Here is an 18,087-nt window from a genome sequence, read left to right on the forward strand (position 1 = left end):
CACCAAAAGATGGCAGTTCAACAGTCTGTCATTCAAAATTTCCAGCTGGTTACATTTGCTCACTAAGCAAGTTTGCTGTGCATATTATACCTTTGGAGAGGTTTTAATAGGTTCTCCAGCTCTCCCCGGTGACAGGATGTCTATAGCTGAGTGTGTTCGGGGAGGGCAGGTTGTGTGTGTGTTTGTAAATGGTAAGATTTAATGAGAGGAGACAGGGTAGGGCCGTATTTGTTGCAGTGCTGATGTGCCATACAGCTTAGTACCCTATAGCAGGGAAATGGGGCCAACTCAGTCTGGAGCTCAGATGTGTCTGAGACACCTACTGAAGTTGAATTAAGCTTGACTTCTGCCATGGCACCCCTCCTGTCTCCTGCTCTGGGTGGATAGGAGAGACCTTCAGGTCACTAAGAAATTAATTTCCCTTGCAGTGGCAATGCTGACACCTTCTCTTTAATACAAAGCCTCACTGAAATCAATTACTGTCATGGTAATGCTTAGGCGTTATACTTTAATCTGAAGAGCCTGACGTGCTCATTGCATAACATAATTAACCATTTATTCTTTGTGAAAATGCTGAGACCTATTTTGGGGCTTCATCACAAAAGTCATGTGCAACGCTAAACCCACATCACAGCCCAATGAGTAAATTATAATTAAAGTATGGGTTATACAGTTAATTAAAGGCTTGTAGTTGTGAAAGAGAGAACTGTAAATTCTGGTCATAGGAGTAACATTTGAAATAATATAAAAACGAAAACACTCTCAGACTATAAGAACAGTAGTCTACTCCCATTGTGATGAGAGATAGTTTAGTTCCCCTTTTGTCACTCACTCGATGTTGTGTCAAATGTAGTGGCACAAGGGTTTTTTCTTGAGAGCCTCATGTACCTCTGAACTTGAGAAAATAATTTTGCATGTCCCGCCCCCAGACATACAGGTATAAAGGGAAGCGGGTGTGGGTCTGTCAGTCAGATTTTTTTCTTCGGAGCCGAGCGGTTGTGCAGCACCAAGCTGAAGTTCACTATTGTTCCACTCACCTCTGTAAGCAGAGCATTGCTGTTGGATCTACGGCGTGGTACTAGTGGCTTTCTCCTTCTTTGCACGCTCTGCAGTCCACGCCCCTGGGCGCATCGACAGCACTTCTGTCTGAAAGAGTGCATACTTCTAAAAGAGTATTTTCCCCTCTAAAAGAGTATGTTTTCACTCACAAAAGAGCAATACACAGCGGACGTTGAACGTCCTTTTCAGGACTCGTCTTTTTAAAGGTGCTCTTCCACATCTGTGTAGTTCCTGGATGCGGTCGATATCTCTCCAAAACTGATGGTCATAGACGCTGCCTTGTGTTCTGGGTAGTGATCACACTGAGGCAGCGTTTGTGAATGGTTCATGTACTCACTGTGAGAACATGACCATGGCAGTGTTGCAGTCACGGCTTTCATTTCTCAAGGTGAATACCACTTCAGCTGCCCCCCGCGTCACTGCTTCTTCGCACAGGATTGAGGACGACCCGGCTGTTGATGGAGGTGATTTGGGGAAGGCAGCAGGCTCGGTTTCGCAGGGTAAATCCTCACAAACCACCCTGGTTCTTGACAGCCCAGGTCTGAGGCCGACGAGCAGATGGCCGACATGCTTGCCGGGCCGCTGTGAGTGTGGGCTTGGACTGGAACCCTGCTTCCTCCCCACAGCCTTCACGGCTTGACGACTGGTACCTCGGGTAAGGAGCCGCTCCCAGCCACGCCTCCCTGGTACCTTTCTTCCCGGAAGTGCATGACGAGCTGACGAGGTCATGAAGGGCACCTTTCACTGCCCAGAACCGACCTCCTCACTCTTCCGCTCTCACTACCCTTGACAATGGGCTGCCCAAGGGTACACGGTGGTCGCCCAGGAGGACAGAGTGGTTGCATTCCACCTGTGCCCCGAGAACCCCGCCACTGGGATCGCCCGGTACTCCCCTCCAAGGCCTGTAGGATGACGTTGTCGCTGACTTCGAAAGCCTACAGTGCCACTGGACAGGCCGCCCCTGCCCTGTAAGCCATGGCTCTCCTGCAGGTCCACCAAGCCAAGGCACTCAAAGAACTGCACCTGACGTGCTGCAGGAACTGCGCTTTGTCACCGACCTCCCTTTCAGAGCCACAAAGGTCACAGCGTGGGCACTCGGGTGGGTGATGCCCATCTTTGTGGTCCAGAAACGCCTCCTTTGGCAGAACATGTTCAAGATCCCCAGCAGGCTGGCGCTGACAAGTTCCGAAGATGCCTCTCCAGGACCTCTTCCTCAGTCTCTAACCTGCCCCCTGCCAGGTGCGCGAAGCAAGGTAAGTGCTTTGAATCTTTTCTCAGCATCCAAGCCTCGGCACGTGCTTTTGACTCCCGACGAGATATTACCTGCTCTTCCCTGCTGCGAAGCCCTACCCGGTACATCAAAAATGATCATCCCTCTAGTGTCCCTCACACGGAGCTTGGATGCATGGCTTTCACTATCCAACTCGTTGCGTTGGCTGGCCAGGATCATCCGACTCATCTACTCAATTCAATTTGCCTCGTTTCAGCAGTATTTGCTCCACTTCGATGCGTGGTGAAAATGCCAGCACCTTATGGACCTTACAACTCTGCTACTCAAGGACGCAATAGATCCCGACCCTCCAGCCAAGATGAAGGGTTTCTACAGCCATTACTTCATCGTACCCAAAAAAGTCGGTGGATTGTGGCCAATCTTGGACTTGCGAGTTCTCAACCGAGCTTTACACAAACTTGTGTTCGAAATACTCATGCTGAAACAGATTTTAACCTCCGTTCGGCATCAAGATTGGTTTGCGGCAGTAGACCTGAAGGACGCGTACTTCCATGTCTCCATCTTGCCTCGACACCGACCCTTCCTACAGTTCGTGTTTGACGGCCAGGCGTATCAGTACAATGTCCTCCCCTTTGGCCTGTTCCTGTCCCCTTGGTGTTCTTCCTGGTCTGAAGACCCCGCAGAGATGCGTAGTTCAGTCAGTGCGTTCATTTCTGCAAGAGAGGTTGGAGGGTAGGCTGTCCCCCTCCACCTTAAAGGTGTATGTAGCCGCTATCGCGGCCCACCACGACGCAATGGACTACAAGTCCTTGGGTAAGCATGACTTGATTATCAGGTCCCTTAGAGGCACCCGGAGGCTGAATACTCCCCGGCCAAGCCTGTTCCCCTCCTGGGATCTCTCAGTGGTCCTCTTTCAGGCCATTAGAACCCCCCCCCTTCGAGCCGCTTGACTCCATTGAGCTCAAGGCCCTCTCCTTGAAGACGGTCCTCCTGAAGCGTTCTCTGTCAGTGACACTTGCCTGGAGTTCGGTCCGTCAGATACTCAAGTCATCCTAAGACCACGACCGGGCTATGTGCCCAAGGTTCCTACGACCCCCTTCAAGGATCAGGTCGTGAACCTGCAAGCTTGCTCGGGAGGAGGCAGACCCAGCCTTTTCATTGTTGTGTCAAGTACATGCTTTGCGTATCTATTTGGACCGCACACAGAGCTTTAGATATTCTGAGCAGGCTTGTCTGCTTTGGCTGACACTCGATGAGAAGTGTGGCATCCTTGTGGGCACTGGCCAATGGCACCTCCCTAGCATATATCTTCCTAGCAGTGGGCTGGGCAGCACCCAATACCTTTGCCAGATTCTACAATCTCAGGGTTGAGTCGTCCCATGCTTTGTCAAGTCCAAGCCGACCGGGTGTTCCGCTTTCACCTAACACCCTTTACCAAAGTGATCCAGTGCGCTCTCTCTCCCAGGTTAGCCACTAAGATCTCGCTTCCTGGATGTTCTTCCTCCCTAGCCTTCTGGCCTGCGAGTTTAGCTTCCTGTGATGTATCTTCAGCGGTACGGTCCACTTGTCGGCAGACCCGCATCTCACTTGGGCTGTCCCTCTGCCTCCAATCGCTGTGTTTGTTGAGCTCCTCCTTAACCAGGCAGGACCTACCACCGCGCAACCTCCACATGTGGTTTGACAACCCTTGTGACGTATTGGCCACATGTCACCTCCCCCCAGTCTGGGCAGGATGTGGTCTCCGTAGGATCTTTTCCCCCCTGAAAGAATAGGAACGGAAAAGATCCACCTTCCCCGACACATTTAATAGCGTTAAGATTTATGCTCTATGATGAGAAAAATAGAGAGAGAAAAGGCTGCGGCTGACCGGGTTGCTCCCATGATAGTCATGTTGCCTGTTCCCCCCTTAGGGGTGCTGGGAACCTAAGGTCTGTATATGACACCTTTTCTGGGGGCGTTAGGGAGGGTTACGTGGCACTTTAAAAGAGACCCCTTGCGTCACTACATTTGACACAACGTTGAGTGAGTGACAGAAGGGGAACGTCATGGTTACTGTTGTAACCTCCGTTCCCTGATGGAGGGAAAGAGATGTTGTGTCCCCCTTGCCACTACACTAGACATACCACTGTAAATGGCTGTACCTTATTCTCGGCTACTCAGTGCAAAAACCTGACTGACAGACGCACACACGCTTCCCTTTATACCCGTATGTCCGGGGGCGGGACATGCATATTTTTCATTGGCCTTTTCTCAAGTTTAGAGGTATGGGAGGATCTCAAGAAAGACCCCTTTTGTCACTACTTTCGACACAAGGTCTCGTTCCCTCCATCAGGGAATTGAGGTTACAACAGTAACCATGACGTTTTTGGCACTAGACCTAATGGTTAAAAATGTGTGAAATAATAATAATAACAATTAGGTCTAAAAAAAATGCAATTTGTTTCTTTCTTGACTTGATGGTTATTTTTGGCTTTTGTACGTATGATAATTTAGCTAAATAATAAATTCATGATAAACCATGGACCTGGTCAGTGTAACTGGCTTCACAATTTCAACGGTATTTTCAGCTCATTATACTAAAATTGAATGTCTTCAAGTGTTTGTCTGTGGAATGCTCAACGAACTGGTGATGATGCCAAAGAAATATTTTTATTACTCTGAACCACAAATCATTAAGCACTTAATATTTAATTAATCACACAGATACAAGATACACAGTCAAACAGTAGTGGTTTAAGTGAAACTACTGACTATGCATAGCTAAAACGTTTATTATGCCAACAGAATTTACCTATTTGATAACGGTTCAGATTGACACGCGCAGCATGAGCGAGGTGTTGTGAAGTGACGCGCGAGGGAATTAAAGAGATGGAAAGTCTTTGAATGCTGTCGCTCGCTGCACCAGAGAAAGCAGACGCTAACAGACCTCCTCAGACACTTCACACTCCAGTTGGAATAGAATTGCACCAACTGAGGATGCTATCGAAGACATACGAGATTATTAACATTCACATAACTTTCTCTTTATTTAAACAATATTTTCCCCAGATGAAATAATATTTTTGCATTTTTTAAAGATTAAAATCAGACTGAATAACTCGCTTTTTACTCGATGCTTCCCATCAAGACGAATTTCACCCTGCCTCTTTTTGAATGACAAACTACCCATCTGTCTGGACAAGTTTTTCAGAGGAGGAACACATTTGGAGGTATGGCAGATCTGATTTAAGAAACGCACGGATGATGATAATTAACTAAGCTTTCTTCGTGTTTAGTTAGTGAATGTACAAAAAAATCGTTTAAGGTCATTTGATTTCTTATAATGCTCTAATTGATGTGATAATTCTAAGTGAAGTATATCAGGTAAGTCTGAAAATTATTTAAATTAGAATAAAATTAATTACAGAGTATATAAAAGTAGACACCATACCTTTGTCTTTTAATTCATGTTCTAAATCTAGTAGACAATTTACATGCAAAGTAGACGATAATTTACTATGATTAATGACCGTAATTAATCTCAGTCTTGATTGTTTCATTTACAGTGTGAACCTTTAATGTTAAATGTAGCCTAATTGTAAAAAGTCGTAACCAGCCGTTGCAACCTTAAGGAGCTACACCTATCAGCCACAACATTAAAACCACCCGCCAATTCTTGTGTAGGTCCCCTTCTTGCCGCCAAAACAGCGCCAACCCGCATCTCAGAATAGCATTCTGAGATTATATTCTTCTCACCACGTTTGTACAGAGTGGTTATCTGACTTACCATAGACCACTGACGTGCGGTCTGGGTAGGCAAACTAGGCACTGCCTACCCGGCCAAAATTCAAAAATAAAATGTTTATTAAATAATAAACTTGTATTTGTATTTTTACTTTTTATTCTTGTGATTTATATATGCAATATGTGTGTTATTCCAATTGTTTAGACGTTATGATGACAAATGTAGCAGTTACGCATAATCAACTAAAAACAAATGGTAGAATAAGCAGTGCTTTTACGATCCATTCATTGCAGACGACAGCGGAAAACCCATGTTGCGCATGCGCACTTCGATCCTGTATTCTTTAACATGTACGGCAAAAAGCACAAATCTGCTGTGCCTTTTGACGTAAATATGTTATGCCCGTAATCATCTCCGTTACGTATCAGACATGGACCAATTAAAATCGAGATATTCCTGGACATTTGCGTAGCTAACGTCATTACACCACAGCTAGCGTACATGCCTAATCCCCGCCAAATTCAAAATCAAAATGACAGCACCGGCCGTAATCACAGAATTAAGAATTTTTTCCAACTTCCAAGCTCGATTTTAATTCCAAATATGAGTTAATTGCAAGAGGGAGGTCTACGCCAGCCTTAGATGGACTAGTACAGCAAAAGGGCCCAAAAATATCCGATCATTTCAAACTGATTGGTAAGTCAGAAAAGATTGGCTATGTGGCTGTGCTAACAATCAGCATCCCTGCCTGCTTTTTTCAACCAGTCAGACTGTTTGGACTTCAGCGGGATATATTGTGATTTGAACAACCTGCCCGCAGCTTTAACCAAGCATGAAAAGTCGTCAGCTCACATCCAGTGTCAAATTACACTGAAAATCTTTGGAAAATCTTGGATCGACCTTGCACTTGACGAGCAAAGGAAGCTGTATATAACCTACCACAATGAAAAGGTAAAGGATTGTTGTATTGTATCTTCTGTTATAAAGATGAAGATTGCACATAAAAAAAATAAGCACATAATGTTGTAAAAAATAAACAACTTATGTTCTATGTTCTGTGTTTTGACTACTGAATTTTGTATAATAATATCTAATGAAGATATTTAACAAAATCGTATATATTATATATAAAACATATATAAAATACATATACATTTCTTGATATGCCGCGCTTGTGCGTAACGTTCACTGTTTACGTGCTTGTGTGTGTGTGTGTGTGTGTGTGTCTGTGATAGAGAGAGAGAGAGAGAGAGAGTACACGATATACATCCTGATTTTTACATTTCTTGATATGCCGCGCTTGTGCGTAACGTTCACTGTTATTACGTATTATTAGCTTAAACAATAAATCAGGTAATCTGGCTTTCATAACTCAGTGCCTAGCCTCTTTAAGACATCACCGCACGTCACTGCCATAGACTTTGTCAGTTCCAACCAGTCTGGCCATTCTCTGTTAACCACTCTCATCAACAAGGCATTTCCATCTACAGAACTGCTCATTGGATGTTGTTTTGTTTTTACCATTCTGAATAAATTCTAGAGACTGCTGTGAGTGAAAATCCCAGGAGATCAGCAGTTACAGAAATACTCAAACCAATCCATCTGGCACCAACAATCATCCATGTGATTATCTAATCAGCCAATCATGTGGCAGCAGTGCAGTGCATAACATCAAGCAGATATGGGCCAGGAGCTTCAGTTAATGTTCACATCAACCATCAGAATGGGGAAAAAATTTGATCTCAGTGATTTGGAACGTGGCATGATTGTTGGTGCCAGATTGGCTGGTTTGAGTGTTTCTGTACACTCAAGATTGGCTGGGTTTTTCACACAAAACAGTCTCTAGAATTTACCCCGAAAACACAAAAACATCCAGTGAGTGGCAGTTCTGTGGATGGAAATGCCTTGTTGATGAGAGAGTTCAACAGAGAATGACCAGACTTGTTAGAACTGACAAAGTCTACGGTAACTCAGATAACCACACTGTACAATTGTGGTGAGAGGAATAAAGTGGGCTGGCGTTGTTTTGGCGGCATGAGCGGGACTTATGTAACAAGACAAAAGTCAGAGAAATTAGGTAGGTGGTTTTAATGTTGTGGCTGATCGGTGTGTATATATACCTGACCTAAACCTTAAAATTAGTTTTGTTGGTGTAACTTAATATATTCAGGTTGATTCAGAGATATAAATTATACTTTGACTTGAAACATTAAGAATTAACATGTTTGATGTGTGAGAAAAAAAACATCTTGTCTTATTTTTTTTTTAAATCCCACTACAGTACTATCAAATAAAGAAGCCTTTGCAGGAACTGTCCCTGTCTCCTCTCCTGAATCGTCATGAATCCTCCGTGTACCTCAAAGAGCGGAAGATAGCTGAGCGAATGAATCAAACTTTCATTCCGCAGTGATGAATGACAGCACTCAAACATCTGAGAACATCATGTTTCATCAATTGACTGCAGAGACTCTGAATGGTAGTTGCAACTATACCTTGCCCACATGTAACAATAGTACAGGTGACGCAGCATTGCAGCTGCCTACCTTCTCCGTGGCAGCAAAAGTGAGGGTTATAATTACCTTCACTCTTTGCGCGGTGTCGGCTGTGTGCAACCTTGCAGTGTTGTGGTCTGCCAGCACTAATAACAAGCGCAAATCCCATGTAAGAATTTTAATCATGAACCTAACCGTGGCCGACCTACTGGTGACTTTCATTGTGATGCCTGTGGATGCGGCTTGGAACATCACGGTTCAGTGGCTAGCAGGAGATCTGGCTTGCAGGTTGTTAATGTTTCTGAAGCTCGTGGCTATGTACTCCTGTGCGTTCGTGACTGTGGTCATAAGCCTGGACAGGCAATCAGCCATTCTCAACCCTCTGGCCATCAATAAGGCTAAGAAGAAGAACAAAATAATGCTAAGCGTGGCCTGGGTGATGAGTGTTGTTCTCTCAGTTCCCCAGGTGAGGAGCTTCTTTAGTGATTTTTCATGTTTTCTTTGTGTCTTATCTCTGTGTGCTGCTTTAGTTACAATTACCAAAAACCCCAGAGTCTGGAGAAACAGCTGAATCAAGTAGAGAGATCAAAATGAAAATGACAGGAGGTTGAATAACTGGCTTTCTTGAGATGACGCTTAGACTTTATTTATTCATATTTGTTAATGTTCAATCTAAATTTAAACCATGCTTACAAATACTGTAAATGGAAAATGTATTTAAAAAATTTTCTTCATTAACTTGAAGCCTGCTGTACACTTTTTTAAATTATGTGATTTTGATTACATACTGCAGTTTTTCAAAACTCACTGTTATCAAACAATAGAATTTGGAAAGAACTACAGAAAAAGTGGAGCAATAAATTAATAACTTTCTTTTATAACTAGACCCTGTCTTTGTCAGCATAGTCATTTAAGGGTGATATAGAGTAACAACTTTTGAAGGCACTATTGAAAAAGGAGGCTCTACAAAGAAATTATAGAAGAAAAACATTTTATTATAATAGAAAAAATACTAGGAAATGCATAAACTGTTAAATAAACTGTTGGGTACATTGCTTGGAAAATAAATTCCTGTATTTTGTGATTTCATAAATTCTGATCAGATTGTCTTTCTGATGTATTTGAACATGTATCTGTATAGGGCATATTGATAATATGTTTCAAATCAATAACTTATTTAGCATTTCATATTCCCCAAAGACATGTAAAATTAGAATGTCTCGGTTACTGTCGTAACCTCCGTTCCCTGATGGAGGGAACGAGACGTTGTGTCGATGTAGTCACACTAGGGGTCGCTCTTGAGAGCTCTGAACACCTCGATTCTTTTGAGAAAAGGCCAATGAGAAGTGGTGAGTGGAATTTGCATGACACTCCCCCAGACATACGGGTATAAAAGGAGAAGGAATGCCCACTATTATTCAGGTTTTGTGCTGAGGAGCCGAGACAAGGTCTGGCCATTTCAGTGGCTAGTACAGCGTTGTGGCAAGAGGGACACAAATTATCATTCCCTTCATCAGGGAACGGAGGTTATGGCAGTAAACAAGACGTTCCCCTTCTGTCACTCACTCAACGTTGTGTCGATGTAGTGACACTAGGGGTCCCCATAGCGAAATGCCATAACAGCTGAACCGTGTTACTTGAACTGCTGATGCAGGTGCAAGCAAACTGCTGCGTGCATAATAGCAGGTGCATCAGTCTACACGTAACCTCCCCCAATGTCCCAAAAAGTCATCATGTAGTTTCCCACATCACTGAGGGGAGGAAGCGACATAACTAGCATGGGAGCAGGCCGTGCCAGCCGCTGCCTTTTCTCTCTTTTCTCTCCACAGAGTATAAGAGCCAATTGGAGCCATCTAATGCTATTATACGCATCGGGAAGGTGTTCTTTTCCGTTCCTATTCTTTCAGGGTGAAAAGACCCCACGGAGACCACATCCTGCCCAAAGGGGAGGTTAACATGTGGCAATACGACACGTAGGGTCAACAGCCGCACATGGAAGGGGTGTGGTGGTAGGTCCTGCCACAAAGGGGAGGAGCTCTACAAACAAGGCAGCCAGGGGCAGAGAGGGCCGCTTGGAAAAGACATCACAGGGGGTTACCTGAGTAATCGGCACATGTGGAGCATCTCAGTACAGGGTATGTTAGTACCCATAATGGGTCTGGAGTGGGTCTGGCTGTGAACTCCTACGCCAAATTCGCAAGCCTTAGGGCTAGGGAGGAAGGACATCCATGGTCCACGACTTTGTGAATTCGACTGGAGATGAAATCACATGCTTTCACCCCTGTGGAGGGGGAGGGTACTATACGCAAGTGATATACCCGGCCAGATGTTCCATATTACCATACTCTACCTGAAACCTGCTCAACCCGGAGATTGTAGAATCTTGCGAAGGTATTGGGTGTTGCCAAGCCCGCTGCTCTGCAGATGTCTGCTAGAGAGGTGCCATGGGCCAGTGCCCACAAGGATGCTACATTCCTTGTAGAGTGTGCTCATATTCCAAAAGGGGCAGGCACAGCCTGGGCCTGGTATACCAGAGCAATGGCATCCATGATCCAGTGGGCAAGCCTCTGTTTGGAGACAGTGTTCCCTTTCCACTGTACGCCGAAGCAGACAAAGTGCTGCTCAGAGTATCTAAAGCTCTGCGTGCAATAAAAGTAGGTGCGCAAAGGATGCACCGGACACAGCAACGACAGGGTTGGGTCTGCCTCCTCCCGGGGCAGCGCTTGCAGACTCGCCACTTGATCCCTGAAGGGGGTTGTGGAAACCTTGGGCACATATTCCAGCTAGGGTCTCAGGATAACGTGAGAATCTGCCTGACCAATCTCCAGGCAAGTGTCGCTGACAGAAAACACTTCGATGTCTCCAACCCTCTTGATGGAGGTGAGCGCAATCAGGAGGGCCGTCTTCAAGGAGAGAGCTTTCAGCTCGACTGACTCCGCAGAGATATCCCATGAGGGGAAGAGACATGGCCTGGGAGGATTCAGCCTCTGGGCACCTCTGAAGAACCTGATGATCAGGTTGTGCTTCCCTAGGGACTTACCGCCCACTGCATTGTGGTGGGCTGCTATAGCGGCAACATATTCCTTCAATGTTGAGGAAGGAAAGCACATATTCCTGCAGGAAGGAAAGCACTGACCAAACTACGCATCACTGGGGGTCTTCTCGGGAAGAACAATTCACAAACAAGCACCACTTCAGGGCATAAAGCTGCCTCGTAGAGGGAGCTCTGGCCTGAGTGATCATGTCTACCACTACTGGTGGTAGGCCACTTAGGTCTTTTGCGTCCCATCCAAGGGCCAGACATGAAGGTTCCAGAGGTCTGGGCTTGGGTGCCAGATGGTACCCCATCCCTGAGGAAGAAGGTCCTTCCTCAGGGATAGAGGGTCCTGGAAGAAGGTCCTTACTCAGGGGAATCTGCCAGGGAGGGGCTGTCTCAAGGAGCTTAAGGTCCAAGTACCATGTCTGGGTGGGCCAATATGGGGCCACGAGGGTGACTCATTCCTCGTCCTCCCTGACCTTGCAAAGGGTTTGTGCAAGTAGGTTTACTGGGGGGAATGCATTTATTTTTTATAATATTGCACATTATATGGCCAGCTGGGTGCCAGCGCATCTGTCCCAAGAGGGGCGGCAGAGCGGCATGATAGCCACGCGATATGTGCCGTGGTCTGAAGCCATTGCTGAAGCGGTCTCATATGAATCAACCAGAGATGCATGACCACTATCGAGGAAGCCATATACCCCAGGAGCCTCTGAAAGTGTTTCAGTGGAACTGCTGTCCTCTGCCTGAAAGACTTCAGGCAGTTCAGCACCGACTGTGTTGACCCGAAGCCCTAGAGGGCTGAGGAGCCTGAGCACCAGGTCCCTGTGCATGCACAGCAACTCTTAAGAGTGTGCTAGAATCACCCAGTCATCGAGGTAGTTGAGTATGCCCACTTCCCTTAACAGGGCAAGAGCTGCCTCTGCGACTTTCGTGAAGACGCAAGGGGACAGGCAGAGGCCGAAGGGGAGGACCTTGTACTGATATGCCCAGCCATCAAAAACCAACAATAGGAAGGGTCTTTGTAGGGGTAAAACCGAGACGTGAAAGTACGCATCCTTCAGGTCTACCGCCGCAAACCAACCTTGTTGCCTTACGCACGTCAAAATGTGTTTCTGCATTAGCATCTTGAATGAGAGTCTGTGTAAGGCTGGTTCAGAACTTGCAGGTCCAATATTGGCTGCAACTCACCGACTTTCTTTGGTACGATGAAGTAAGGGCTGTAGAACCCTTCCCCCATCTCTGCTGGAGGGAAAGGCTCTATCGTGCCCTTGAAGAAGGTTCATGATCACCACACGCAGGGTGGCAGCATTCTCTCCCTGCACTGAAGTGAAGCGTATGCTGCTGAACCGGGGCAGGCGACTGGTGAACTGAATCATGTAGCCGAGTTGGAAGGTCCTGGCCAACCACCACGATGGGTTGGAAACTGTTAGCCACGTGTCCAAGCTCCGGGGGGCACTAAAGGGACGATTGTGTCTGACGTACCTGAAGGTGGGGCCACGCAGCGAGGAAGAGCAGGTGATGCCACGTCGAGGAGTGTTGCTTCGTTCCGAGGTGGCTGTGCTGAGGGGAACCTTGAAGTAATAACCTTGCTATGCATATCTGGTTAGCGACTGAGGAGGAGGACCTCTCGGGTTGTCCTCGAGACATGTCACAAACGGTTTGCCGTAGGCATGACGCAGCCAGGCATGCAAAGGCAGGGGTACGACATTCGCGGGCACGGGCAACGAGTGCTGAGTGTCTGGTCACTGTGACAACGCCGGTCACGAACACTGATTATGTGACTCAAGGATTGAGGAAACTCTCTCTTTTTTGACAATTTGGGTACGGCGAACAAAAAAAGAGAAGGAAATAACAGATTTAGCTGCAGTAGTATTCAGCTCGCTGATAGGACAACCGCTCGGCTCTGAAGAAAAAATCGAAATGAGAGTGGGCATTCCTTCTCCTTTTATACCCGTTTGTATGGGGGAGTTGCCTTTTCTCAAAATAATAGAGGTGTTTGGTGTTGCTCTCAAGAGCGACCCCTATTGTCACTTCATTGACACAACATCGAGTGAGTGACAGAAGGAGAACATAACTTTTAAAGGGATAGTTCACCCAAAAATGAAAATTCTCTCATTATTTACTCACCCGCATGTCATCCTAGATGTTTAGGACTTTTTTCTTCAGCAGAACACAAAGATTTTTTTTTTTAAATATCCATTTAATGTCCATTTAATGCAAGTGAATTGTGATCAGACTCTCGTAGCTCCAAAAAGGCAATAAAAGTAATCCAGTGGTTAAATTGATGTCTTCAAAAGCGAAGTGGGTGAGGAACAAACAATATTTAAGTCCTTTTGTTTTACCTACAGAGCTGAGACATTCTTCTAAAACATTTGTTTGTGTTTTGCTGAAGAAAGAAATTCATTCACATGTGGAATGGCATGAGGATGAGTAAGTGATGAGAGAATTTTCATTTTTGGGTGAACCGTCCCTTTAATCATTCAATTAGGTGTGTTTTTTATTATTATTATTTTTAATTCTCAAAAATGAGTACACTCATTGATCTTCAACCTAATACAGAGGAAAACAGCAAGACAGTCTACAGCCTTCAATTAAAGCAACTGAATTTACTGGAATAAGCATTAATGAGAGGTGATTCTCAGTCAGTGGAGGCATGCACATTTTTAGGTCATTCTGCAGTTAAAGAATTAAATGCCAAGACCTTTTCTCCTCCACATATTCAACTTAATGAAGTTGCATGTTTGAAATGAGTGTGCTTCTAAGTTTAGAGGCTTGTAATGACAGGTCTGCTATGAAAATGAATGAAGATACAGTTGAAGTCAGGGGTTTACATACACCTTAGCCAAATACATTTAAACTCAGTTTTTCACAATTTCACAACTATTTTTGTGAATAGTTTCTGTACCATTAACAGACAGATGGCTTTAACTGGTATGTTACCGGGGCTTTGTTGAAGCCATAACAATCTTCATTTGTCATTTTGGAATTGTCATAGATACAATATGTTGAAGTCAGACATCATAATATTTATGGAATATTCTGCAAAAGACTCAACCTGGGAGCATCGAGCCTCTTGCTAAAGGGAATATGTCACATATATGTGCCTAGTTGACAGTGTTTACTTGATTAGCTTTAGATGTGCATGAAATGTACCATTTAACTGTCACTCGGGGCAGAAAACTCAAAAAAACAACAACACTCCACCAGGTTGGTTCTTAATAGTTAAACAAAGCTAACAAGGGCATAGTTTTTAACTGATATTGAATTTTTTTTTTTTTTTTTTACAAAGGTAGGTCACTCTACAGTAAGTGCTTATGTCAACTTAAGAAAAAAGTACAGATTTTACTGAGATTCACAATTTTGAATGTTCTTTAAAACTTAATTTAGATTAATTATTGGATGTTTTAAAATTTTAGACTTGAAGAGAAGCATTATTCTGCCATAAGTAGGATGTGTTCCAGGCTCAACATTCTAGTGTTTCCTCGAACAACATTCCTATTAACCAATCAGACTTAAGGTTTTGGTTTTAAGTTTAGGTTTTGGGTTAGGCTTTGGGCTGCAACACAAATTTTATTAACTAGCCATTTCCCTTTAGTTGTAGAGCTATTCTTAAGATTAGGGTTAGGACTATGTTTGTTTAACACTCAGAAATATGCATGAATATTTCAGACTTGGCAAAATCACTTTTACTGTGTAATCACATATGTAGAATGTTTCTCTGTTGAAATTATCAGTGCTAACCCAAATTTGAACCACTAACCCCACAGTGCCTGAACTCTAGTTTCCTGGTGAAATGACCACAGGATGGCTTCAAAAACAAGCTGTTTAGTACATTTTAAATAGGAACTGCATATTTTATTAATCCTACCCCCCTAACCCAAACCCCAACCCTAAAACTAACCATCAATGGAGTAAAAGTGTAATTTTAGAAAGAAAATGCAACCTCAGAATCATGCTGACCATTGTTTATGTGATTATGACCAGAAACCATGTCTCTGAGGCTGCATCAGTAGGGCTAGAGAAAAAGATGATTGTGTCTGAATTAATAAAAAATGAAGAAAGGCGCTTATTAGTTGGCAGAATGGGGTTGGTTTAAGGGTAAATGTCTATTTCCTGCGAGATCATGTTGGTTTTGAATATAGCCAATCAGAAAGTAATGCTTATAATTGGCTTACCTGCTGAATTCCCCAACAGATGTTCCTGTTCCATAATGTGACCATCACTGTGCCTTCCAGCTTCACCCAGTGCACGACTCGAGGGAGCTTTATCAAGCATTGGCAGGAGACGCTCTACAATATGTTTACCTTCACTTGCCTGTTCCTCATACCTCTGGCCATCATGATCTTCTGCTACACAAGGATCTTGGTGGAGATATCTCGAAGTATGACCAAAGGAAATAGTAGGTGGAGTTAAAAAAAGCTAAATGATACATAATGATCACCATATGAATCAGTTTGTGTCATGCTTACATTTCTAGAATTACTCCAAAGTATGGAAATTTCAGAGTATCTTATGTGTTGTTAAATACCACCAGCCTGAACATTTACAAATCATAACTTTAGTGCAAGCTCATAAATACTATTTTTTTTGCAGTATCTTCAAAGGAAGTCCACTTACGGTGTTCCAACAGCAACATCCCAAAAGCACGTATGAGGACTTTGAAAATGAGCATAGTCATTGTGACTTCTTTCATCGTTTGTTGGACCCCTTACTACTTGCTGGGCCTGTGGTACTGGTTCCTTCCTGATGATTTAGAAGAGACAGTTTCTCACTCATTGACACATATGCTTTTTATTTTTGGGCTTTTTAACGCTATTCTGGATCCTATCACTTATGGCCTGTTCACAATTCATTTCCGCAAAGGACTTAAGCGCTATTGTCGGAACGCGGCTGTACTTACAGAGTCGGAAAACAACTCCATCATGACTGGTTCATTGAAATGCTCACCATCACCCTTTCACTTGAAAAGACTAGCCCATCCTAGTCCAGGAGCTGACCCAAAGCAGAATTTGGTAGGTGGGGAGAACAAGATGCCACCTGACAGTAAATATAAGTAATAGTTTCAACCATACCAGTCCAGCCCTAAAAGTGTGATTTGATTACTGGGATATGGATGTGACAAAGCAGGCCTTGGTAGTCTAGCTGCTCATAAAAACAATAAGACAACAACGCGTACCTGCCTGTTTTGCTCAACAGCATGAGACAGATTTGAATCGAGCCCAACCAAGTGCATTGCATCTCTTTATTCATTAAATGATGAGCTGCCTAAATTACTTACAGTTATATTTAATACCCATGTATTCTCATGTCACAGGTGATTAATGTTTGTAATTATTTGCTTTACTATATATTCCAATCAGATGTTTTTCTGCAGATTAATTAGACCATCACTATTCCTACTTGTTGAAAATGTCATTTATATCAAGGGTTTCTTTTCCACTTCATATAAATCCAATTAATCATTTCCACCTGCTATTACAAAGGGCATAGCATTTAATTGCTCATCTGTAAGGAAAATAGGATTTCGAGGTATTTGAGTGATTTTGAGGTTTTGTGACATCACAATTGTAAACTAATTTACATTGGCTCATGATCATTTTCTGGTGTTAATTGGAAACATTAACTCATACTTTTTCAGGCATTTTATCTCAGACCCTTGAGATAGAATTGTTTGATGGGTAAACTTTTTATTTGATGGATATTGAAACACTAAATAGCCACAAGAGTTTTTGCATTTTGAGTCCTTACTGGTTATGAATACATCTTTATATACATCATACTTCTAAGGGGTGGTACAATGGCTCAGTGGGTAACACTGTCACCTCACAGCAAGAGGGTCCTGAGTTTGGGGTCCTGGCTCAACTGGGCCTTTCTGAATGGAGTTTGCATGTGCTCCCCATGTTCACGTGGCTTTCCTTCTGGTGCTCCAGCTCCCCCGCAGTCCAACAAGACATGCAGGTTAAGTTAATTGGAGACCCTAAATTGCCCATAGGTGTGAGTGAGAGTGAGAATGTGAATTTGTATATCTGTGTGTTGCCCTGTGATGGACTGGCCACCTGTCCAGGGTGTTTCCCTGCCTTTGGCCCAAGACTACAGCACTACCTGCAACCCTGCATAGGACAAGTGGCTATAGAAGATGGATGGATGGATACTTCTCAGGGAAGGTGCTTTTGTCACAGGGTACTTAAGTCCAACTGGAGACTGTCAATCTGTAAAGCTTTCTTTCATTTTAGTGCAAGGTGAATGCTGTCATCTCTTTTGATGTGAAGTTAGCTGTGGTGCTTGAAAAATGCCTATAACCAACCGAACCATTATCATTATTGTATGTTTGAGAGTGTATTTGTAAGAGAGCCACGTGACATCCTCTAGTTGTGCTTCTTGTGTTTGTCATGTAACTGCAGGGTGTACTTAGGTCTTAATGACCCAGATTTTCAACCTTTAGTAAATGTAATTGCCCTGCAAGAAAGTGGACTGAGGAAGAAAATGCAAAAAGGAGGAAGTCTTTTCTGTCAATCTGTCAGATTTAAGGGGACAGTGATGT

General features: G+C 44.0%; 1 protein-coding gene across 1 annotated transcript; it reads left to right on the forward strand.

The window, feature by feature from the left end:
* The first annotated feature begins 8,423 nt into the window (after positions 1-8,423).
* Positions 8,424-16,603, forward strand: LOC127623028 (putative gonadotropin-releasing hormone II receptor). Its single transcript, XM_052097241.1, has 3 exons — positions 8,424-8,972; positions 15,741-15,945; positions 16,140-16,603. The coding sequence occupies exons 1-3, from the start codon at positions 8,424-8,426 to the stop codon at positions 16,601-16,603; spliced, it is 1,218 nt and encodes a 405-aa protein (XP_051953201.1).
* Positions 16,604-18,087: the final 1,484 nt, after the last annotated feature.

The sequence above is a fragment of the Xyrauchen texanus genome, chromosome 29, assembly GCF_025860055.1.
Source record: "Xyrauchen texanus isolate HMW12.3.18 chromosome 29, RBS_HiC_50CHRs, whole genome shotgun sequence".
NCBI classification, from domain to species: Eukaryota; Metazoa; Chordata; class Actinopteri; order Cypriniformes; family Catostomidae; genus Xyrauchen; species Xyrauchen texanus.